General features: G+C 50.0%; 2 protein-coding genes across 2 annotated transcripts in view; one reads left to right on the top strand and one right to left on the bottom strand.

The window, feature by feature from the left end:
* Positions 1-77: 77 nt before the first annotated feature.
* Positions 78-13502, bottom strand: LOC130379926 (ADP-ribosylation factor-binding protein GGA1-like). Its single transcript, XM_056587069.1, has 17 exons — positions 13160-13502; positions 12182-12266; positions 11840-11915; positions 11011-11109; positions 10772-10895; positions 9763-9863; positions 8824-8904; positions 8291-8428; positions 7547-7628; positions 7082-7192; positions 6338-6445; positions 5720-5784; positions 5024-5223; positions 4395-4594; positions 3873-4042; positions 2214-2324; positions 78-1699 (listed from the first exon to the last, which is right to left on the bottom strand). The coding sequence occupies exons 1-17, from the start codon at positions 13200-13202 to the stop codon at positions 1589-1591; spliced, it is 1905 nt and encodes a 634-aa protein (XP_056443044.1). The 5' UTR covers positions 13203-13502; the 3' UTR covers positions 78-1588.
* micall1a (MICAL-like 1a) overlaps positions 13353-25405 on the top strand; it is a 22660-nt gene continuing 10607 nt past the window's right edge. The window contains exons 1-8 of the mRNA XM_056587068.1: positions 13353-13779; positions 14203-14347; positions 17031-17079; positions 18902-19043; positions 19926-20026; positions 22851-22987; positions 24084-24769; positions 25102-25162. Coding sequence (XP_056443043.1) covers positions 14205-14347; positions 17031-17079; positions 18902-19043; positions 19926-20026; positions 22851-22987; positions 24084-24769; positions 25102-25162 — 1319 coding nt within the window. The 5' untranslated portion in view covers positions 13353-13779; positions 14203-14204. The remainder of the gene's footprint in view (positions 13780-14202; positions 14348-17030; positions 17080-18901; positions 19044-19925; positions 20027-22850; positions 22988-24083; positions 24770-25101; positions 25163-25405) is intronic.

Here is a 25405-nt window from a genome sequence, read left to right as displayed (position 1 = left end):
ATTAGGTGTAATAGTATGCGCATGCGCGTTACGCATTTCCTCTGCATCCGACGATCAGCTGATCTCAGTGCAGCTGATGAAAGGTCATCGATGAAAACCTGCAGAGAAGCAATGCCAGGATGACAGTTGCTCATTTGGGTGGGCCTGACCTTTGATCAATCAGGAGAATCTTAATGGTTTTCAAAACATCAACTGAGACAATCCATCTTACGTTTAGGGCATTTAGCAGACGTTTTTATCCAACTTAAAATAAGTCAGTTTTTCAGAAGACAAACAGTATATCGCTGTTTCTTTTAACCATAACGTTCCTGAACATAAACAGGCTATGCAAACCAAACAAAACCAAAGAACGTGACATTAGGGCGCATTTATTTGGTTTTTATTCTTCAAATAAATTATCTTGTAAAGAAGTATCGTTCCAAAGAAAATAATTGTATTTCCCTTACATACAGTACATATATTCACTGCATTCTCTTAATCCCTTTTTCAGCAATGCCATTTTTGATCTTCACGTGTTTTACGTTTTGTGTGTTTTCTTGCAAATGTACATAATTGCATAATCCTTTTATTTACAAGGAGAGGAGAGAAGATAGCGACAGACATCAGAGTGCAGAAGAAGGGAACCAGCCAGGCAGAGGCAGAGCGTCCAGCCGACCTCCAGGAACCTCAGGCCCGCCGCTCTGATACCCAGGGCTGGCCAACTTGGTAAGTGCAAAACGTAAAGCAGAGAAGTGCGTGCAAGTACAGGTCATGTGATAGAAGCCTCTTAATTCATATATTATTATACCTGTCAAATAAACAGAAGAGTTTGATTGGCCATACCAGCAGCGATCTACTCGATCAAATAGGAAAAAGCTCAAATATTTGCAGGCATTAATTTAGGCTGATTAGGATTTGGCTGGGATCTACGGCCTGGGTTTAAACTATCCAGAACTAGAGGAGACGTTTGGGATGCTCGGGGGAAGCAGAGATAGCCGAGATATCATTGAGATGTATCAGAGAGAGCTTATAGATCAGAGAGACCATATAGATATCAGAGAGAGATCAGAGACAGCAGAGAGATATCAAAGGGACATCAGAGAGACAGCAGATACAGCAGAGAGATCGTAGACATCACAGAGAGAGCCTATAGACCAGAGACATCAGAGAGACATCAGAAGGACAGCAGAGAGATCATAGAGATATCAGAGAGACAGCAGAGATGATCATTCTAACAGCACTCCACAGTAATGAAGACACACTTAATAAACCATTGAATTGTTCAGATGTCTAGACTGAAGCGTTCCGTGGTTCCGGCCCCCTGTGAAGCCAGCAGACAACCTATTGACCTTGTGAGAGATAAAGTTTATATCAGGGGACAACAGAGAGGGACGCAGTAGACATGTCTACTGAAGCAGGAACACAGGAATGAAGGAGTAAAAACAAAGAAAGGCACAAGTTAGAAGCTACTTCCAGAAACGCTCTCACATCAGTTCATCAGTTCATCACCCCACCACCGCCACTTAACCAGTTAAAAAAATAAATGATTGGTTATTCTTGGCCAGACTCCCGACGAATGATTCCCAGGGAGGATGGTGAGTGCTCTCCACTAAAGGTTTCCCCAGCTGTCAGGAGGAGGGAATTCTTCAACGTCTCCGGATTCGTCGTGCGATTTGTCTCCCAAGTTGAACGTCAGCTTGTATCTCAACCGCACCTTCTCCTGGAAGACAACAGAACGCCAGCGAGCAGTTAGGGGCCGTCGGGTTTGCTGCCGGAGGTTCGCTATCAGCGGCTCACCACACGAAGGAGAAACGAAAAGCAAATGCCAACTGGATGCACAAGATGAATTTGGAATTAAACAACCAAGTCTGATTATGGGTAAGACAGGCAAAGGCCAAATCCACAGATATCTTGACGTTTCCATTTAACGAAACGCACATCAGCCCGAATTGAGCAACTGAGCATAAATAAACAAACACCCATTGGTTCCACTTTAAAGTGGATCATCTTAGGTAAATACTTCAGTAGTATGTTCTTTCATACATAGTCTTTAGTCTTAATGAAACCTTATCATTAATACGCCCTAAAAATGTATCACAATATGTAGTTTAACACATTTAACACAAACGTAAACCACTACTAAAGTACTACAGTGTAGTGACAGCGGACCACAAGGGGGCGTTGTGGAGCTGAGGGGGCCTGGTGGGGGGGTGGGGGGGGGGGGGTTGCTGTACCTGCTGGGGGTTGGCCAGCAGCAGGATCTGGGTGATGGCGGCCGGGGGGAGGACGGGGTTGAAGGCCGGGAGGTCGGTCCCCGAGGGAGGCTGGAGCCTCACCTTCATCACCTGCAGTGAGGAACACACACACACACACACACACACACACACACACACACACACACACACACACACACACACACACACACACACACACACACACACACACACACACACACACACACACACACACACACACACACACACACACACACACACACACCTTTATGGAATTCATTAACATTCAGGGCGTTTAGCCGACGCTTTTATCCAAAGAGACTCACAATAAGTCCATTTGGCAGAAGAAGAGAAACGACAATCGCTGTCGGTGCAGTAAGGATGTTCATAGAACCAAGTGCCAAGCACTAACCATCACTAGGTTAACCCATTCCCCTTACACAGCAGTGATAGCTAGGATAAGACGCTACACAATGCTAAGCACTGTTTAAGTGCAATGACGTTCATTAAGTGTGTAATTTAAGTTCCAGGACGTACAACATACATTAAGTGCGTAAGAGGGGGGTGGGGGGTGAGGGGGGTGGCTATGCAGAGTCCAGGTGAACTCTGAACAGGTGGGTCTTGATTGTTTAGCAGAAGCTGGTGAGCGACTCTGCGGTCCTGATATCGGCAGGCAGCTCGTTCCACCGCTGGAATTCACGCCTTAACAAAGAGCTTCAGCGATAGCAGGAAGTAGAATAAATATCACATGATTGATTATTTCCACCTGGCCCAGGTGGAAATAATGTTCATAACATACGAACACTGATACTATTAATAACACGATAGGGGAACCCCTGATGTACTTCCTCTTGGGTAAATCTAGCAGATGTTTTGTTCCAAAGCGACATTCTCAGAGATACAAAGCAGGCTGAGAAAAAAATCAAAGCATACAATCCATACTGGAGTGGTTCCAAAAGTTCCAAGCGTTGCTGAAGCAATTTTTCTAAAATCCAAAGGATAAAGTGCAGAGTAGCTATAGAGACCGCTGGGATATAGATTCATATCTTAATGAGTGGTGCATAACCAGAGTGAGAAACCCAGAACAGAATACACATCCTGCCTGGTCCCACGAGGTCAGCGTAAGTTCCAACGTTACTTATAGCGTAAGTGTGGTGTTCAGAGTTCGACTAGATTCTGCATAGCCTTATTGTATGTTGCACATCCTTGCACTTAATGTAAACACTTAGTGTGTTGTAAGTCCTGGCACTAAATGTACACACTTATCATATGTTGTACGTCCTGGCATTTAAAAATAGTACTTAGCATTGTGCAGCATCTTACCCTAGCTATCCGTTTCATACGGGGAATGGGTTAACCTAGCGATTGTTGGTGCTTGCAACTTGGTTCTATGAACATCCTTACTGTAGCGACAGATATATTGTTGTTTCTCTTTCTTCTGAGTCGCTTTGGCTAACAGCGTCTGCTAAATGCCCTTGATGTAAATGTGAACGTTAAATTAAGGTTAATCAAATTCCATATCCTCCTCGGCGGTCTTCTCCTGCTCTTCCTCGTTAACGTCGTGGCTTGGATCATGATTCGCTCCACCTTGTCTGTCATCACGTTGCATCGAACCAATCCCTCAACAGGCGGGCGCTCGGACCCCACCGGGGGGCTCACCTTGGGGACGGCCGACTGGAAGCGGATGCTGGAGATGGGCAGAGGGGCGGAGGAGAGCATGGAGATGATCACCACCAGCACGTCCGGCCGCGACCGTGGACAGTCCCGTGCAAAGTGGAACAGCACCCGGAGGCTGTGCTTGTCAAACACCGTCACGGGCAGCAGGCTACCTGGAGGGGCAAGCAGGCAGAGCCTCAGGATTACACGCTTACAGTTTACCCAGGACTGTATTGATGTCGCGCTTTCCCAACCAGGGGCCACTCAAAGATCTTTACAACACTGCCTCACATTCACCCATTCATGCACACGTTCACACACCGACGGCGGAGTCAACCACGCAGGGCGACAGCCAGCTGGTCAGGAGCAGTCAGGGTGAGGCGTCTCGCTCAGGGACACCTCGACACTCCGCTAGGAGGAGCCGGGGATCGAACCAGCAACCTTCCGGTTACCAGCCGACCGGCTCTCCCTCCTGAGCCCATGCCGCCCCCGGCCGTGAGGACTGAAGGACGCTGAAGGACTCACTTGGTTTGATCGACTCCAGGGGTACCGCCACGTCCGCTAGAGAGATGGCGCTCTGGGGGTCCCTAGGACAGAGGTGGTGGGGGAGGCTGGAGCTCGGACTGGGAGTGGTGGTCACGGCGCTGGGAGCCGTGCCGGAGCTGTGGTGGGACTGGGTCTGGAGGTCTCTCAAGGTGAGTTTGGACTGGGTTTGGGATTTGTCCCTGTGGAGAACACAGACATTATGACCAGGTGTTCAGAGTTCACCTGAACACCTGTGTTCTCTGCCTAGCCCCCCCCACCCCTCTAACGCACTTATGGTGTGTTTCACGTCCTGGAACTTCAACATAGTACTTAGGCCCAATCCCATTTCTACCCCTTACCCCTTCCCCTTACCCCTTCCCCTTACCCCTTCAAAACAAGGGGGAGGGGTAAGGGGAAGGGGTAGAAATGGGATTGGGCCTTAGTATCACGTAGCATCTTATCCTAGCTACCTCTATCTCTATGTATACAGGGAATGGGTTAACCTAGTTCTAGTTAGTGCTCGGCTCTTGTTCCTATGAACATCCTTACTGCACCGACAGAGATATATTGTTGTGTCTCCTTCTTCTTCTTGTTGCCGCTCTGGATAAAGGCGTCAGCTGAACGCTCACCATTTGACCTGCTGGTTCTCCGGGGGCAGGGACTGCTGCAGCAGGCTCTTCCCCAGGACGTCCAGCCCGTCCAGGGGGCTGGGCGGGGCGGCGGGGGCCTCTGGCGCCGGGGGGGGTGCGGGGAGACAGGAGAGGGTCACGGCGGGCAGCAGCAGCGCCCCCTGGGGGGCCGGGGCCACCGGCTCGGCCCCGTCACACGACTGCAGGGACGCACAATACACATTTAGTTAACTAGTGTTTAACTAAATGTTAAACATACTCATACTTACAATGAGTACATTTGTCAGAAGAAAGAGAAACAACACTATATCTCTGTCGGTACAGTAAGGATGTTCATAGAGCCAAGTGCCAAGCACTAACCATCACTAGGTTAACCCATTCCCCGTACACAACACAGATAGCTAGGGTAAGACGCTACACAATGCTAAGTATTGGTTTTAAAATGCAAGTTTAAAGGCGTCTACTGTGAACCCAAATAAAATGTTTTTTGTGATTAATTTTTGCAGCAGCGTTCCACAAGCTGAGAGGTCATTCATCTAGAAACACGCTGCATTACAGGTAAACATGACCTATGACCTTTAACCTAACAATTGTGCGGGTAACCCCTCCCCATAATCAACAATGATAGCACCACCAGCCTGTACAACATGGCAGAAGGGGGGGTTTGAACATGGGTTCATTTCTGTTTGAACCTACCTGGAACGTGTTGAAGTCTCCTAACTGAGAGCCGGAGAAGGAGTTTGAGGTTGCCTCGTTGAGACCTAGAGGAGCCATCAGAACAGTTAACAGTGATGCTAATGAGGGGAGGTCATGTTTCAGTGGCTGGGAGCGAGCCAGGGTAGTGAACCAACGGGTTAGTGTCCTCGCACGTTTGTCAGCTTCATGTTCTGGAAGCGATTAGCATAGCTTCAAACAACCCTCACTTCAAACACTGGGAATGAAAGTGGAGACAAGGAGGCTGTGAGAGAGACTAAGAACTGAAAGACGTCTTCTATTGTAAAAACATTGCTTGTTAAACGGGTGATAATGTGCCACCAGGCGTAAGTGTGATTAGCCGTGACAAGCCGATTGAAAATCTGCCTTTTCCAGCGCCCACAGGTGCACCTAGATGTACACTGCATGGATCAGTCTACCGGCCTACCAGGTGGACTGTAGCAAACGTTGCAGATCTATACATCAACCATCTGGGTGGACACGGCCACTAGTAGTGATGTCACTAGGTCACAAGGAACGGCCGATCTTCAAGCTCTTTGTAACGGCTGACACATGACCTGGTGGCGTAATATCACCCCTGGGATTGAGTATCCTCCTCACCCAGAGACATGAGCTCATCGTCCAGCAGGCTGAGGGCGGGGTCCAGGGTGGGGGCGCACAGGGAGGTGTCCAGGCCCGTGAGGTCCAGGAGGGCGTTGCCACTGCTGCCTGTTTGGACCCAGAACACACTCCCATCAAATCCTCTGCCTTTAAAGAAACCACTCAACCAGCGTCGTAAAGGTGCGTGCCAAGAACAGATAATCAAATGAGACATTCAGATAAAATAAGTCAATTAAATGTTATTAGTACAGCGCTTAATCACAGTTACAGTCTCAAAGGGCTTAACAGGCTGTGTGTTTATGACCCCCCCCCCCACCCTAGCCCCCCAGAGGGCAAGAAAAACCTCCCTTAATTAGCAAGGAAGGAATCTAGAGAAGGAACGCAGAGTGGGGGATCCCTCCTTCAGAGTGGGGGATCCCTCCTTCAGAGTTGGGGATCCCTCCTTCAGAGTGGGGGGTCCCTCCTTCAGAGTGGGGGATCCCTCCTTCAGAGTGGGGGGTCCCTCCTTCAGAGTGGGGGATCCCTCCTTCAGAGTGGGGGGATCCCTCTTTCAGAGTGGGGGGTCCCTCCTTCAGAGTGGGGGATCCCTCCTTCAGAGTGGGGGATCCCTCCTTCAGAGTGGGGGGTCCCTCCTTCAGAGTGGGGGATCCCTCCTTCAGAGTGGGGGTTCCCTCCTTCCAGGGAGGATCAGGAGAGTGACGATGAGAGTGAGGACAGATAGATCAGCTCCACACACGGACCCACCTGGCAGTGACCGCGGTGCGGCGGTCTCCCCGTTCATCTCCTCTCCCTTGACCAGCTGTCGGTACAGGTTGATGACCTGCGTCAGGCTGTCGTTGGCCTGCAGGATCTCAGCTGTAACACAGGCCGTTGCAAATCCTCCTTCAATTGTTTTACCACCAATTTAACTTACAGAGCACTAAATGGTGTCCTATTTCCCACCTGTAAGAGGGTACAGATCTTACAAGGCTATTCCCGTACATGCTGGCACTTTGTCAGTTTGAGTCTAAACACAATTCTTGACACTAATCAAAGAGCTTCGATTGTAATGTGAATCTGGAGATCAATCACTACGCAGCAGATCTATTAGCGAGGGAGTCTGATAGAATTATGCTCCCCCATCATCATTGCTATTGTGCATTACCTCCTATTGTACAGTCCACTGTCTGAACCCTCTCCCACCATCACAGCAGTCATCATCCCTCTCACCTAAGGCCTCATCGTTGTCTTCCGTGTCACTAGCGAGACGGAACAGCGTGGGCCTCATCTTTTCACAGCGGTTATAAAGATCCTGCAAAAAAAGAGACCCATTCTTTTGTAGACATATCACAATTTTAAATTGGCAATTTAATTGTATTTAATCTTTTAAGTTATCTTCATTTCGTTGAAATAATTTTGTTTGGAGGAGAAACAGCTACTTTTTGCAGAACATGTTCAGTCTGGTTCACGGTTCGCAGGTGAAGACCAGCATACCTTAATGAGCTCCTGCTGGCTGTACCTTAACGAGCTCCTGCTGGCTGTGATTGGCTGTACCTTAACGAGCCCCTGCTGGCTGTGATTGGCTGTACCTTAACGAGCCCCTGCTGGCTGTGATTGGCTGGACCTTAACGAGCCCCTGCTGGCTGTGATTGGCTGTACCTTAACGAGCTCCTGCTGGCTGTGATTTGCTGTACCTTAACGAGCTCCTGCTGGCTGTGATTGGCTGTACCTTAACGAGCCCCTGCTGGCTGTGATTGGCTGGACCTTAACAAGCCCCTGCTGGCTGTGATTGGCTGGACCTTAACGAGCTCCTGCTGGCTGATATTGGCTGAACCTTAACGAGCTCCTGCTGGCTGTGATTGGCTGTACCTTAACGAGCCCCTGCTGGCTGTGATTGGATGGACCTTAACGAGCTCCTGCTGGCTGTGATTGGCTGAACCTTAACGAGCTCCTGCTGGCTGTGATTGGCTGCACCTTAACGAGCTCCTGCTGGCTGTGGGAGAAGCGGTCCTTGCTGTAGTTCTCCAGCAGCTGCCCCAGCAGGCTCACGCTCTCCTTCACTTCCTGGATGGCGTTCAGACGCTTGGACACCTTCTCTGTGCGTTTCTGGTCCTGAGCGGGAATAAACAACAATAGTGTTACAAAAGAACAAAGACTGGGAACTAAACACCAAAAACAATGCAAATGATCAGGGAAGAACTGGCCCGAAAATTCTGAATGTTTTATTTATTCAGGCAGCAGAAATGTTTAAGGTCCAAATGCAAGTTATTTTGTCGCTGTACATATGTCTTGTATTTTCCATTCAACACATTTCCATCAATGAATTATTTGTTTTTCGTTCTACCACATGATGTCGGCCCACCCATCACGCTAATAGCCTCCAGGAAAGAGGGTTCCCCTTCCTTATACCCCCCCCCCCCCCCCCCGCCTGCCTCAGTGCCAAGCGTCAGGGGGTTCCTGTGAGATCCCAGCAGAGATAATCTCAGCTCACAATGACCGTGACCCACCTCCTGCACCATCTCGTTGATGAGCTTATTGGCCGCCCTCAGGTCCTCAGGGTGAGAGCTGTTGAGCAGGCGGGACAGCATCTACACAAACAGGAAGAGGAAGGAGGACGGGCACTCAACGCAGACCGCGACTTCCTCCAGGCTCCTATTGTTACCTCGGTTCAATCAAGGTTCGGGGGCCGCATGTGGCTCAGGAGGAGGCAGAGCGGGTTGGCTGGAGAACGTAAGGTTGCTAGTTCGACCCCCGGCTCCTCCTAGCGGAGTGTCGAGGTGTCCCTGAGCAAACGCCTCACCCTGACTGCTCCTGACGAGCTGGCTATCGCCTTGTGTGTATGTGTGTATGAATGGCTGAAGGCAATAATTGTAAAGTGCTTGAGAGGCCACAGGTTAGAAAAGCGCTGTCTAAATGCAGTCCATTCACCAGTTAAAGGTTGGGTATGGGATTTGCTAAACGCCAGCAGATTTTGAAAACACACAACTCAAATGGTCATACCCTCTCCTTCAACGCTGACTCCACCCATTCCAAGTACATGGACGCAATCATCCACAGATGCGCGAGATCGAGCCATTAGCTAGTTAGCTAGCTCCAGTAGCTATGGCAGGATAACAACAAACAGAACTTGCTCTGGGTCACGAGCTTTGAGTACGTGCACGAAGGGGTCACGCGCGGGGGGGAGTGCAGTACGACCGTTTGATTGACGTACTTACTGTCCAATGCCACTCGGTGGGTCTGGAAATCATTGGCTGGAGTTTTTCGAGCCCGGCCCGTTCCACAGATGATTGACTTGTTTCATTTTCATGTCAGTACTTCTAACTCAGTGGCTGTAAGTGGGTTATGATAAGAATTTCAAGTAATTTTGCAAAAATGGCCAAAAAGGAGAATTCCATACCCAACCTTTAAGGTTTACCCCCGGATAACGAGAGACGTCTGAGCCTTACCTTGGACTTCTCCTCGTCCTCGAACAAGGCGCTGGTGGCTCGGGGAGCGGGAGGGGGGAGGGCCGTGTCGTGAGGAAGCACCGGGTCCTGCTTCACAATACCTGGAACAATGGATTTCACATTAAGAGCGTGCTTCACAATACCTGGAAGATCACAATGGATTTCAACTTAAGAGCGCGCCTGTCAACACTGGGACGTTATTTACAGAGCAGGAGAATGAGGTTTACTGTTCTGTTAAACAGCACTTTGGAAGATATATTACAAAAGAGTAGAGAGCCGACAGATAATGGCGACAGCTAGGGCTGGGTATCGTGGCCAATTTCTTAAATCGATTAGATTTCAATTCATAAGGTTCTGAATCGATTAATCACGATTCGATTCGATTCAATCTGCTCGTAAATAATGAAAATGGCTCAACTGTGCTACAAAATACGAATGTACTCTATTTTTTCTCTTCACCTTAAACAACAGGTTTTAAGTGCAAACTTGTAAATTGGACAGTTTAAACTTGAGCTGTAAACAAAACTCAAGTCCCAAAAGTGCAATTTTGAAATTAGAAAGGAATTGCAAGTGAAAGTGTATTTAAACTACAACATCCCATCACTGCCAATTGCATTGAGGCATTGTTTATTAATGTGCAGAAATAATAATAACGGTAACAAAAAAGAAAACGATCTCATGCCCTATCATCGACATTGCAAAATTCTAATGAAATCAATCCAAAATCGATTAAATCATTTTTTTTACCCAGCCCTAGTGACTACTGTTAACCATTACATAAATACTATGTGCTGAGATGGAGTACGATCGTGAAATATATTGAGTCTACGATACAAAAAGCTCAGGGACAGATCGCGTATCACCGACACTCTGCCAGCCTGACTGGTGGCACTGATAATCTCCGGACGGATCTGAACTCTGAGAGGGAGACGTTGACCTCGGCTGGATGAAAGTGGTACATTCATACATCTAGGTTCTGCATTCTACACCAGGCTTCAGGTAGACCCACCCTGTTTCTTCAGCATCTGATAGGCGTCTGCTATCTTTGTCTCCTCGGGAAGGCCCAGGGTCCAGCTGAACATCACCTCCAGAACCTTCTTCTTCACAGGTTCCGGGGCTCTGGAACCCAAGTACTGCAGCGCAGGGATTCAAAAGGTTTGCGTCACAGAGTCACACTTCTCTGCACATTAGCCGTTTTCACAGTTGTCAGCTTGCTTGCAAAAGAGGAAGCCATGATCTAAGCATTACCTTGGGTGAGACCACTTTGATGAGCTCATTCAGGAAGCGAAACTTTGCCACTTCGGTGTGAAACCGCTTCCCGCAGTTCTTCATGCACGTCTCGAGAAGCTGGGGGGAAGCATTGCACACGCTCGACAAAACACGATACCATACCCCATACTCCTGGAACACCACTCAAGACACCCTCAAACGTACTGCTTCTGTATAACAGTCTGCGTTCAAGCAGAAGCTTTACAATATATTAGTAGACCCCTCCTGCTCTTGCTGATCCCCAGTTTCTCCCTTGCATTGCCCCTTCACACACAATATAACATGTCATTTCATTTATTTTTTTCCACCCATTCACACGCATCTGCTCACACACGCACATCCCGATCATTTGTGTATTTGTCATTTGTTATCTGTACTCCTGTTTGGGCCTCTTTGACCAGATCAGTATAGAGAATAAGAAACTGTTCTTAATTGTTTTTTATCTGGAAATACAAAGGTTACAACATACAAGACTTGTTCATGGAGGTCCTATGAGAAAGCCATAGCAATAAGGCCAAAGACGGCAGAAATATACATTTTTAAAGTGAAATATATGCATGTCTCCGATGTCTAAACAGGTATAACGTGGGGTCAAAACAACGTAGCCTGGGCTCATGGGAATATGGCTACTAAGAGTAGATTCCATAGCACCATTGTCTTATCATTAATACAATCATATTGTTATCATCAGATCGATTTGCAGAAACATACAGACATAACATCCATACGGAGCTCATTTGCAGCGTCATGTGATGGTGAAGGCTAGTTAAAGACAGGCTTTCTCCCGTCTTTAACAAAGCGGCCCTACCGTGAGCGCCTGCAAAGCCTCCCACTCCTGGGGTGACTGGATCTTGTGTGCCAGGAGCCGGGTGGCCAGCTGGGGTCTGACGATACATTAGAACACATCATATGTTTGGCTGTTACTGATCCGGTAAACGCTAGGGCGCACATACAGTATCTACCATGCACTCCAACTGAAGCAATGGCACAATACAATTAATCGTAGCAGAACACCGTAGTAGATAAGTATAGTTTGTGGATTTTTGTTTAAATCAGGGTTTGAAATGTAAAGCATGATTTTAGTATTTAACCAAGAACATAGATAGGTTCATAGCCATTATTAAATCCACACAAGTTGAACAAGACCTACCCTTCTGTTTCGTTGTTGAGTAGGTCCCAAAACGCTTTGATACTTTCCCAGTCATTCTCTTTATTCATTGGATTCGTGGCTTTATCTAATTAAAGATAAAGACACAACGATTGGCGTCATTCTTTGGGCCATGTTTTGAATGTATGGTTGCTTTGTTGCAATGAGGATTGCTGGCCAGCATCAGTAATGTACTATGTGTTAAATTAGTCAAAGTTTATTTCAGTTTGAGTGTCATAAACAGCAGCACTAGTATATAATTATCACCAATCAACTTTGCGGTCAGGAGAATCAAAGCTAGCATGTCAGCGAATCCTCGATGTGTGACCGCTTGCGTTTGAGCAACGATCCCTACAGAGCTGTCGAACAAAACGGCGACTTATATCGAGAATGACTCCATGAAGCACACAGGGTGATGAAGGTGTAAGTAAGTCCAGGTGTAAGTTAGTCAGTCCAGCTGTAAGTCAGTCCAGGTGTAAGATAGTCAGTCCAGCTGTGAGTCAGTCCAGGTGTAAGTTAGTCAGTCCAGCTGTAAGATAGTCAGTCCAGCTGTAAGTCAGTCCAGGTGTAAGTCATTCAGGTGTCAGTAGGTCAAGGTGTCAGTCAGTCCAGGTTTTAGTCGGCCAAGGTATCAGTCAGTCCAGGTCAGTCAGTCCAGGTGTCAGTTAGTCCAGGTGTAAATAAGTCGGTCCAGGAGTGAGTCAGTCAGTCCAGGAGTGAGTCGGTCCAGGAGTGAGTCGGTCCAGGAGTAAGTCAGTCCAGGTGTCAGTCGGTCCAGGTGTCAGTCGGTCCAGGTGTCAGATGATGTCTGTCCACTCTGGGCTTGATGTCATTTCCCCTCGACTCGTCTGTCGCTCTCGCGAGTTTAAACATGATCTTAGCGGATATTAATAAACGCTAAATAAGAATACAGCTGTACATAACATAGCGGACAGGGTGATGGTACCGAGGTGATGGTGAACGTGGTGTGTGATGACTTACTGATAAGCGACTCCAAGCTCGCCTCATCCGGAGGCGCCGCCATGTTTCGGTGATTTCACAGTATCGCGGATCCTCTCGCGATACTTCGTCTCCTATCAGAACGTCTTTAGGCACGGGCCCCCTACTGGCCGGGACGGGCTTCTCGCGATACCTTCGTCTCCTATTAGAACGCCGTTCGGCCCTCTAGCGACCGGGACGGGAACCGCACCACATTGATTACAGCAGCAGACAGGCGGCGGCCAGGACTGCGTGACACCCCGGACAACTCAGCAGGGTCTAAACCTGAACCCGTGTTCGTGATCTTAGCGGTACATGGAGTCTTCAGGGTGTGGTTGGAAGTCCGAGAGATGATGAACCTTCTGGTAGAGGACAAGAGCGCCGAGCGGAGCAAGAGATCATGGGGAGGACGCACATGCTGCAGCACACCGCCGCCCCGCACTGTGACAATCACCGCCCTGTAATCTGCTCCCACTGGGTCCGACTGGGAAGGAAACCATCTGTCTGTGACACGGAGATGGCGAGACGTCACTAGGCGCCCCGGACAACCGCTCGTCTCCAGAAGAACCAGAACCTAGGATCTTCATCACAGGATTTACAGGATCCAAAGGATCGACATCAAGGTTCTTCTCGCTTTAAATGAAAGTTTGTTCGCTGGAAACTTAGTTAGTTAGTCGGGCTAACGGGTTGGGTTCAATAGACCTGCTTAGTTATCTGACCCCTGGCCACCAGGGTTATCAGACGTTTCGTGGTTGTACTGTCCTCTGCAGAACACTGCAGATCTGTGTCCCTGAGCTGGTCTAGCCCCCGGACCCTGCTAGCCTTTAGCATGGCTGTAGCATGGCTTTAGCATGGCTGTAGCATGCCTCCCCGGTTGCACATAAAGGTAGTATCGTTCAGGGTGTAGCCTAGTTCCTCCTGACAGGAACGAGGACAGCAGTAGAAGTGTTTCTGTCTTCTCCCTCAAGACCGAGAGGACGTCAGACATCAGAGGAATCTGGATTACTGATCATCCTTATTGATCATCCTTATTGATCATCACACAGCGATGGGTTCCCTGAAGGCTCTGCAGGAGTGGTGCCGCCTGCAGTGCGAGGAGTACAGCGACGTGGACGTGAAGAACATGTCCTCGTCCTTTCGAGATGGTCTGGCGTTCTGTGCCATCATCCACCGCTTCAGACCGGATCTCATGTGAGTAACCTTCAGACGTCTCTAACGACTCGGAAACATCTGGTCTGAATCTCTGAGCTCCTGAGTGAACGGTGCCACTTATTGTGATTGATTGACAGCTGTCTGGCAGACGTCTCATTCAGCCCAACGATGCATGAATGTCGGTTTCTGAATGATCTTTTGACTTGTTGTGGTTTTTGGGACGTTGATGTAAATGGTACTAGATGGGCAGTAGGCTGCAGGATTGGATTAGGATAGCGAACATATGCGTACTGGGTTGCTTACGTCCTGGTTTCAGGCTGACATCATTAGTAGTTGTATCAGGATAAAATGTATCAGTGAACGAGATTTCACACCGTTTATTGTTGTTGTCCCTTCTGGAGCAGTTCTATCAGCTGATCTAGGCTGGACTCCATTATGTAATGTAATCAGTACTTAAACTCTTTTTAATCAGGGTTTAGAGTAGCCTACCCAGTCCTATGTATATAAACCTTATCATTTCTTTGTAACACACACACACGCACACGCAAAATGGCCTTACATTAGTTGAAGAACAACCTATAACAAATCTCAGATGGAACATGTTGTCAGAATGAAGTTAGTGTTCAGTGTTGTTTTTGGGCTGATTTGTATTAATCTGTTTTGTCCTAACTTGTTGTGAACAACCGAGAGGATACACGATACGGAGCTACAGTAGACTTTATTCCCAGACAATCCAGCAACGCAAAGTTCAAAGTGTAAAGTACTAATGAGTCTGCCTCGACTGTGTCTCTCAGCAGGGCACTGGCCCTGTCCTCTCTCCCCTGAACACTCGCCTCTGATGCAGACCAGCAGTCTGTCAGACTAAGCTGTAGCCCGGGACCTCTCGCTGTCAGACTGCATTTAGCTCTAATGCTGCTCCAGGCCATCACAGCGACGCAAACGGAAATGTGCAGTCACTGTCCTGCATAGCGCTTCTGTGAAGAGGGCTTTCTCATAACAACTGGGCTGTGCATACATGCCTCCACTGCCCTTAGTTTCTGGCCTGGTTCAGCTCAGCATTATTAAAGGTTTTATATTATAGAAGCCTGTCAAGATTTACATTTTTCCCCATCTGTAGACATCGGTATCATCAATTATAATCATTCTGTTTTCTCTTTTATTATCTGTATTGACTTTAGCTGTTTAATCCATTTTAGTTTTGCATGGCTGTTTAATATAGTCTCTGAATTCAACTGACAAATTCGACTAACTCAGCATGAAGTCATTCAGAACGCACGCACGCAAGCGCTATTGGCTGTTTGACTCAGTACCAACTTAACCGGAGCGGGCAGAGGCACCCTTCATCTGGGGTTCTGATGAAACTGAACACGCATGCCCAGTGCCCATACATAAATGTATATATACACACACACACACACGCACACCCAGTTCCTCAGCAGACACCTTTTCTAAAATAACCCTGTGTGAGGCCTTGAGTCACAAGGTTAGCCGTTCACATCCGTCCCGGTGTCGTGTCGGACGGTCTGTCGGCCACGGTCAGTTGAGCGGCACTCAGCATATTTCCCAACATTAGCAAAGTCCGACAGTGTTGTTCTCCAAACCCGACCGGGTGCACAGTAATTGGCCCGTCCTACCGGCGGGGGTCCTCCCCTCCTCGCACGTCGGGCTAACCATCAGCGCCGCGATACCGCGGAGCACAGCTGAACCTCAGCTAGCCCGCGCGGCAATTCACCCCGTGAGCAACATCGAAACGTCAATTAGGGCGACGGGAGGCGTCAGCTGGAAGCAGAGCTTTCACTGTTGTCTTTGTGGAACGGACGTGACTGCGAACCACCTCGACCACGCCGACCGCTGTGGTCGCTCTCCATATTTAGATCTGCTGCTGCAAAGTGTGTTTGCTTTCATGGGGAAGGGATGGGGAGAACAGAGGTGACTCTGTGCTGCTCGGGGCCGCAACAAGGAGCTCCTTCACAGAGCTCCTCTGTGTCCATGTGTCACGTCTCCTGAAGGCCTCCCCCAGTACCGTAATCTCCCGCCGTCGTCCTGTGAACACACGCACGCACGGCCGTGCCCGACGGACATTCCTCGGCACCTCCTCAGAGCTGTCGCTTTCTTCTTCCTGAGCGTTAGCAGCAGGATGTTTACGGGCGTGGGCTGTTCCTCTGCTCGCTCCTCACGAGGTGAGGTCAGGGGAGGCCGCCTTGTAATCAGGAGGCCTTCAGGGAGGTTTGTGCAAGAGTTTCCAGGTGCTCTCGGCAGCCTGTGGCGGTCGACCGAAGCCCCGAAGAGAGGGATGAGTGGGAGAGGCCCTCCTCCTGGTTACATGGAGGTGTAGGCTAGCTTGTTTTCAAAAAGTGTGTGTGTGTGTGTGTGTGTGTGTGTGTGTGTGTGTGTGTGTGTGTGTGTGTGTGTGTGTGTGTGTGTGTGTGTGTGTGTGTGTGTGTGTGTGTGTGTGTGTGTGTGTGTGTGTGTGTGTGTGTGTGTGTGTGGCACTCTAAACCCCGATTAAACTGAGGAGTACTGATTACATTACATAATGAAGTCCAGATCATTTGATAGAACTGCCCTCCAGACGGGACGCTACTAATAAACGGTGTGAACTCTGATTCACTGATTCTCGTATTTCGTCCTGATACAACTATAATGTGTGTGTTTGTGCGCGCGTGTGTGTGTTTGTTCCTTTTCATCATAACCCTGACCATGACTCTCTCCGTCGTTTCAGAGACTTCTCAACGCTGTCCAAGGAGAACGTCTACGAGAACAACCGGCTGGTGAGTCAGTCAGCGGCCGCGACCAGATGAGCTCATGTTGGGGGGGGGGGCTGGCCTCAGGGCGGGGCTGGGCCGTCACGGCGGGGGTGAGATCACCGGTGGACCCCCACCGAGGGGCAGGTCTCGGTTTCTGGGGCTTGGGACGGCTTACTACAAGGCGTTTGGTTTTGGAGCCAGAGCCGTTTGGTTTTGTGTGTCATCGCGTTGACTAATGTCCTCGTGTTTCGTTGTTATGCTAGTAGTGTGGGAACGCTACTTGTTGGAGCACATCAAAGGCTTCCTCCCAGCTGGGAGCGGCAGTCTGGTAGTGGTTATTGAAGGGAGCGCTCTGCCGCTCTCCCACTGGGCAGCTCACTTTCTACGCAATGAGCTTTTTGGCGGAGACGTAGAAAAAGGAGTCTTGGAGGTTTCGACATAGTTTTACATTTAGGGCAATTAGCAGACGCCCCTAACCCTAGTTCAGAGCGACATACACCCATTAATGTACGTTCACACACCGACGGCAGAATCGACCACGCAGGGCGACAGCCAGCTCACCAGGAACAGTCTGGGCGAGGCGTCTCGCTCAGGGCCACCTCGACACTTGGGAGGAGATGGGGACCGGACTAGTAACCTTCCGGTTACCAGCCAACCCGCTCTACATCCTGAGCTACTGACCTCACGTAGATGTTCCATGGTTGCTCTGTAACTTTAAAAAGTTGCACTGCGCTGCTTTGGTTCATTCTAGGCTTCAAACGGCTGCAGTTTGCTGCTCATGTTTCACAGCCTGGGAAAGTTTAACAGGTACAGGAATGATCCGCAGGGGAGCTGACGGGAGCTGGAGGAAATGCAAAGCAACCCCTATTTCCAGAATCATGATCTCTTTCGACGGGCTACTACTTCCGACCAAACCCCCAGACTACCGGGTGACCTTGAGAAAGACAACATGGAGGTCGTCTCCGGCCCGGTCCGAGCCCAGCCCTTGCATCATGCTGCTGCTGTTTACATTCTTCATGTATTGAACCGCTCTCGGTCTGGAGCAGTCGGCGGTTCCATTAGGGACTAGTTCCCAGCCAGAAGGAATTTTCCTGCCCGGTGCCAAGTAATTCCCTGTGGCTATATCACTAAGCCTGCTCTACTAATCTGGACTGTGACCGAGCACGCAGGCAAAGACAACAGAGAACTTACAACCACTCAGACGATCGTGTTAACCTGCCCGCTCCAGGGTAGGTTTGTTTACTGATGTCGGTGTGTTCCAGGGGCTTCCCCTCGCTAATTGTGGATTCCTGCTGTGTGAGGTTATGATAGCCAGGCCGGGCAGATGTCTGGTCTAGTGTGAGGCCTTTGGGTTGAGGAAGAATGCAGGGTGCAGTTATTGTTATCATGAACAGTTACTTCACTGTGTTGGATAGACAAGAATGTTATCATGCACACGTGCACTCACTCACTCACTTATGCACGCACTCACTCACTCACTCACTCACTCACTCACTCACTCACTCACTCACTCACTCACTCACTCACTCACTCACTCACTCACTCACTCACTCACTCACTCACTCACTCACTCACTCACTCACTCACTCACTCACTCACTCACTCACTCACTCACTCACTCACTCACTCACTCACTCACTCACTCACTCACTCACTCACTCACTCACTCACTCACTCACTCACTCACTCACTCACTCACTCACTCACTCACTCACTCTCACTCACTCTCACACTCTCAAACATCACACTCTCTCTCTCTCTGTCACACACACTCACACAATCTCACTCACTCACTCACCATCATGCAGACACCATGACCCCTGACCCCGGTCTGCCCCCCCCCCAGGCCTTCGAGGTGGCCGAGGCCCAGCTGGGGATCCCTGCTCTGCTGGACCCGGAGGACATGGTCTCCATGAAGGTCCCCGACCGCCTCAGCATCATCACCTACGTCTCCCAGTACTACAACTTCTTCACCAACAAGTCCCACGGTGGGAACACAAACCTCCTCGCCTTATCTCAGTGGCTCGCTCACTTTTAAAGGGCTCCTACTATACCCCCCGGGTGTGAGGGTGATCAGTAGGGCTGGGAATCGATCCGAATTTCCTGGATCGATCCGATTCCGATTCATAAGGTCACGATCCGATTCGATCCACGATTCGATCCGATTCGATTAGATATCGATCTATTTACAGACATAATGCAAATAAATACTGTCCCATAGACAAAACAGCTCCATGTGTTTGTGATTGTATCTGTGTACGTGTAAGAGGGACTCAGAGAGAGAAGAGTCAAGAATCAAGTATTTATTTTAGACAAAAATCCAAGTATTATTTGAAATTTAAAATTATTTAATTTTTATTTTTTTTTTATTTTATTAATTAAAGATCGATCCAGACATTTTTGGATCGATATCGTGCTTTTTGAGCATGAATCGATATCGGATCGCGGATCGATTTTTTGAACACAGCCCTAGTGATCAGCCATTACAAGCTGTGTTTTAGTGCCGTCACAAGTGGGCGTGTCCCCCTAGATGTGGGACGGATAGATCAGCAACCTTTGCTACAGTCCACTGGGTAGGCTGGTAGAACGGTCTATCAGGCATTAACCCAGGTGGACACGCCCACTTGTGATGTCACTAAGGCACGGGGTTAGTACTGCACTGGCTGATCCTACTCACCCCTGGGGGTATGAAAGAGGCCCTTTGAGTGATTGTAGCTCTATAACCCCGATGCCCCCTACCTCCCTTCAGGAGTAAACGTTTCACTTTTAGTTTGTTTGGTGACCTCCTCATGAGGTCTGATCCCCGGGTCGCTATTGGCTGACTCCCAGCAGGTGACCGTGGCTCTAACCCCTCCCCTTGTGCCTTGCAGCCAACCCCCCGTGCATGAAGCGGCCGGCGGGGTCGGGGCAGGGCGAGCCCGCCCAGAAGAGGCTCATGGCCCCCCAGGAGGACACGGCACTGGAGGCTGAGGTAAGGACGGACCCGCAACCACGACCTCACAGGGCGCGGGGGGCTGAGGGGCACACTGTGTGGACCTGAGGGCCCCCACTGTGTGGACCTGAGGGCCCCCACTGTGTGGACCTGAGGGCCCCCACTGTAGAGACCTGGGGGCCCCCACTGTAGAGACCTGGGGGCCCCCACTGTGTGGACCTGAGGGCCCCCACTGTGTGGACCTGAGGGCCCCCACTGTGTGGACCTGAGGGCCCCCACTGTAGAGACCTGGGGGCCCCCACTGTGTGGACCTGAGGGCCCCCACTGTGTGGACCTGAGGGCCCCCACTGTGTGGACCTGGGGGCCCCCACTGTGTGGACCTGAGGGCCCCCACTGTGTGGACCTGAGGGCCCCCACTGTGTAGACCTGAGGGCCCCCACTGTGTGGACCTGAGGGCCTCCACTGTGTGGACCTGAGGGCCCCCACTGTGTGGACCTGAGGGCCCCCACTGTGTGGACCTGAGGGCCCCCACTATGTGGACCTGAGGGCCCCCACTGTGTGGACCTGAGGGCCCCCACTGTGTGGACCTGAGGGCCCCCACTGTAGAGACCTGGGGGCCCCCACTGTGTAGACCTGGGGGCCTCCACTGTGTAGACCTGGGGGCCCCCACTGTGTGGACCTGGGGGCTCCCACTGTGGAGACCTGGGGGCCCCCACTGTAGAGACCTGAGGGCCCCCACTGTGTAGACCTGGGGGCCCCCACTGTGTGGACCTGGGGGCCCCCACTGTGTGGACCTGGGGGCCCCCACTGTGTGGACCTGGGGGCCCCCACTGTGCGTGGAGACGCATTGATATCTGGTATCTGAAAGCTGTGGTGGCAGCTTTTAGATTATAACATTTGAATATCCATAAAGGAGAGTGTTGATTGGTAAATGGACTGAATTTATGCCGCGCTGTTCTAACCAGTGGCCTCTCAAAGCGCTTTACGATATCGCCTAACATTCACCCATTCATTCACACGTTCACTCACTGACCTGCAACCCTGCCAGGCGACAGCCAGCTGGTCAGGAGCAGTCAGGGTGAGGCGTCTCGCTCAGGGACACCTCCACACTCAGCTAGGAGGAGCCGGGGATCGAACTAGCAACCTTCCGGTTACCAGCCGACCCGCTCTCCCCCTGGGCCACATGCCACCCTTCTATATGCTTATTAACGATAAATAACCGGCTCAAATCTGGGCCAGGGGTTTGAGTGAATGATGGGTAAAGTGTAAGCTGACTAACGAACACATAAGGTCTGATCGGTCGATCAGCAATCTCCCTGACGCACTCTTTGTCAGAGTTCAATAGAGAACAACTTTAGTGCAATGTCATCCTATTGTGACTTCCTTATTTTAGGGATCACTGGTTCTCTCACCTAACCCCGTTCACACAACTCGCACTGTTCCTGTTCTGCTGATATGATCATAATCCTGATCCTGATCATCACCTTCAATTCAAAGACATATCAGAATATTCTAAATCAGTTTGGACACAGAGATATTCTGCTGTGGTAACTCATTCCTGATGGTGCATGTTTGTTTTCAATCAGTGAATTTCAACAGCAGCCGAAACATTGTTGATTTGAAAACCTTAACAAATCCCTTGACAATTTATTACTGCTGGCCGAGTTTGTTTCTGGTCACCCTCACAGATACTTTACAGGTGACTGGTCGAACACAATATATGGACAGTGAAAGATCCTGTTTGTCCACTTTTGTGCTCGTCTGTCAGCATTCCACTAAGTTAAAAACAAAAAGAGAGCGATGTGATTGCAACGGCAGAACTGACTCATGGCGCACTTTAAAGCGAAACTGGAATAGTTGACGCAATGTCGATCGGCTTGTTTGTGACATATTGTAACGTGTGATAGTCGTGTCTTTTGATTCCGGCACAGATATATCCGTTGACAACATCTTTTGTGTTTTTCCTCACTTTAATTCGGCGTATTCTTTATGCTGACGGGCGGAGGGCTCTGTCCATCACTCTGGCATGTCCTTGTTCGACCCAGGCTCTGAAGCGGGGGTCATGGCAGCCTCACGTGGTTTCAGGTCTTGACCAGCATGAGCTGGGAGAAAGTGATGACGCCACAGGTCAATGGAGATAGCCTTCTGTATCCTCTCTCTACTTCTGTTTTCCGCATGCCTCTTCATCCTCCCCTTCTCCGTTCATCTTTCTTTCATACTCTGGCTTCCTCTTCCTCCTCTTCCTCCTGCGCCCCATTTTCAGATGGAGACCCACTCCTCCTTCCCCTCTTCCTCCTGCTCTTCATCCTCCTCTTCACCTCTCGTGCCCCCCCCGTGCTGCGGCCCCCCGCCCAGGCACTAGCCTGGGGGAGGGGGGGGCTAGGCTATGAGGATAGTCTTTTATTTTATTAAGTTATTTTACCCATCTCCTTTTTTATACAAAATGAAAAACCGTTTCTTACCGTCCAATCACTGTGTGCACATTTGGGATTTGTTTTGCTTTTTTAAACACATTTATTTTGTGCATTGCCTAAATGACAATCAAACGTGAGTGCCCTTAAAACCGTCTGGGTTACTGAGATCAGAACGTCTCCCAAAAGCCCATGTACCTTTTTTTCCTGGGTTCAAATGTTCCGGCCAAAACCGGAAAAATACTAGGAAAACAAATAGACCAAAGTGGGTTGGACCACGCAGCCGCCCAATCGACACGGGCCTAGCCCAACAACTAGCCAATCAGAATCAAGAATCCACATCCTCGAATCCTGACTCCGTGTTTGATCTCCACCCCTCCACCCCCCCTCACCCCCACCTCTCCATATCCTCCACCCCCCCCCCCCCCCACCACCACTCTGCGTGGCCCCAGCCTGCCCAGACCGGTTTGGACGCCCCGAGGCTGAAGAGCAGCACTCTGAGCAGCGCCTGCACCGCCTGCCTGAAGCACGTCCACCTGGTGCAGAGGTTCATGGTGGACGGGAAGCTCTACCACCGCAACTGCTTCAGGTGAGGACCCGCTCATCTTACACCTGATTGGACGACAATAAATACACACGAGGACGGTTCTTAGGCCTGGCTCCTCAACAGACACATAGCGGCAACGATGCAAGATAAATTAAATAAAGATAAGTAAAATAAAAAATGAGTAAAAGTAAGTTGCAGCATCAGTAGATCGCAATGATAAATGATAATAATCGGAATACAATTAAAATAAAAACGTTGTAATAATAAGTAATGATGTGTAGTGAATTGTTAAGTGTATGTGTAACGAGGACCAGATTCACACATATTTCACCTTATCGCATTTGAAGATGGGTTGATTTGTGAGGAAGAATGACTTATCTTTTGGACGCTTCGGCCAGCGAGATATTTGATTTAATTTTAGAGCGTGGCCATGGGAAAGTACAGGCAGTTAAGTTACCAAGAATACATTCAGTGAGACAAAGGAGAGTTTAGGCTTGGTCACGGCTGGAGTCAGTTCCGGCGGGGGAGGCCAAGTTTCCCTGCAATACACTCTGGGGGAAGGGGCTATCTCTGAAAGGCTGCAACACAGTTAAAGGAATCTACACAGCAAAGAGGTCTGTCGACTAGCCTCGATATCAGACTCCATGGCAACAGTGGCAATGCAAACCATCTCAACCGCTCTCAGTTAGAGAGAGGGAGGCATGTATCTCTAGGTTGGGAGGGAGGGAGAATGTATACAGTTATTTTTAAATTGATGAGTTATTAGCTAGGTATTGTGGGCTCATGGTTTTGTTCAGATGGGATATGCATGTGTACATGTGTTGTGTAGTGTGTATGTATGCTGGCTGCTGGAACACCTACATTTCTCTGCTGAGATGAATAAAGTATATCTTATCTTATCTTCTGATTCTATTTCTAAAACAGTTAGTTTTGGGTTTTCTTGTGAATGGATTCATAACGTAAACCGTAGCTTCCTAACATAAATCTAAAGTGTAGGCAATTTTCCCTGATGGAACAAAACAAATGAACGCGACGCAATTCTAATCCACTTGAATCGGGACTCGTTCTCCGGGTCCTGAACCGGTTCCATGTTAATGAGTGTTCTACTGGTTCTTCTGGTTCCTCTGGTTCCGCTCAGGTGCATCGAGTGCAGCAGCACTTTGCTCCCCGGCTCCTACAAGATGGGCAAGGAGTCCGGCTCTCTGATCTGCACGCACCACTTCAACCGGCCTGCCTTAGCCAATCAGAACGGACGGCCGGACCTGAGCCAGCGGCCCGCCGAAGCTCGCTCCGCCCGGATTGGTCGATCCCCGTCACGCCAAGAAGACCCGCCTCCCGAGAGCGAGCGGGAAATGGCAGCCGCCCCCGCGGTCACCTCCCCCGCGGTCACCTCGCCCGCGGTCACCTCGCCCGCGGTCGTCTCGGCCGCGGTCACCTCGCCCGCGGTCGCCTCGTCGGATCGGAACGTGTTGCCTAGCGACTGTCCGTCAGAGGTCACGCCGTCGCCCACGCCCGCGACTGCCCAATCAGACGCTCTGATCATCGAGGAGGAGGAACCGTCGGTCCCGCCCAACCCCTTCGGGGACAGCGACGATGAGGAGGAGGAAGAGGAGGCCAAGAACGAGGAGGAGAAGGAGGTTATCCAGACACCAGCCAAAGAGACGTCTAACGATGACACGCCCCCGGCCCCCGTGGGTCCCCCGGGGGGGGTCCCCCGGCCAGTGCCGGTGCCGGCGCCACGCAGGGTTCCTGAGGCCACGCCCCCTCCTCGCCCCGCCCCCAGGGCCCGCCCACAGCCCCCTCCAGAACGCCAGCAGGTCAAAGGTGTGTGACGATAATGTGCTCTTCTCGTTTGAACTTATTGTGTGTTGTACGTCCTGGCACTTAAAAACAGTGCTTAGCATCGTGTAGCATCTTACCCTCGCTATCTCTGCTGTATACGGGGAATGGGTTAACCTAGTGATGGTTAGTGCTTGGTACTTGGTTCTATGAACATCCTTACTGTACCCACAGAGATGTATTGTTGTTTCTCTTTCTCCTGACAAATGGACTTATTGTTAGACGCTTTGGATAAAAGCGTCGGCTAAACGCACTCAATGTAAATGAAGAAATGGCGTTTGGTTGCTGACGGTCTGTTGTCGTTCTCCGACCGGCAGGTGAGCGTCAGAAGCCTCGGCTGCCGCCGAAGCCCCGGGAACGGTCCCACTCTCCTGGCAGGTGAGCCGGCCGTCTGCAGCCTCCCTCTGGGCTCCATCATGTTCCCTCCATCCCTCCGTACTCACTGGACGACTCCATTCTGCACCGTGTTTACATCATGTGACCCGCACTGCATCCACGTGTGTGTGTGTGTGTGTGTGTGTGTGTGTGTGTGTGTGTGTGTGTGTGTGTGTGTGTGTGTGTGTGTGTGTGTGTGTGTGTGTGTGTGTGTGTGTGTGTGTGTGTGTGTGTGTGTGTGTGTGT

The sequence above is a fragment of the Gadus chalcogrammus genome, chromosome 3, assembly GCF_026213295.1.
Source record: "Gadus chalcogrammus isolate NIFS_2021 chromosome 3, NIFS_Gcha_1.0, whole genome shotgun sequence".
In the NCBI taxonomy this organism is placed as follows: Eukaryota; Metazoa; Chordata; class Actinopteri; order Gadiformes; family Gadidae; genus Gadus; species Gadus chalcogrammus.
Note: the sequence above shows the minus strand (reverse complement) of the source record. Positions and strands in the feature narration are given on the sequence as shown.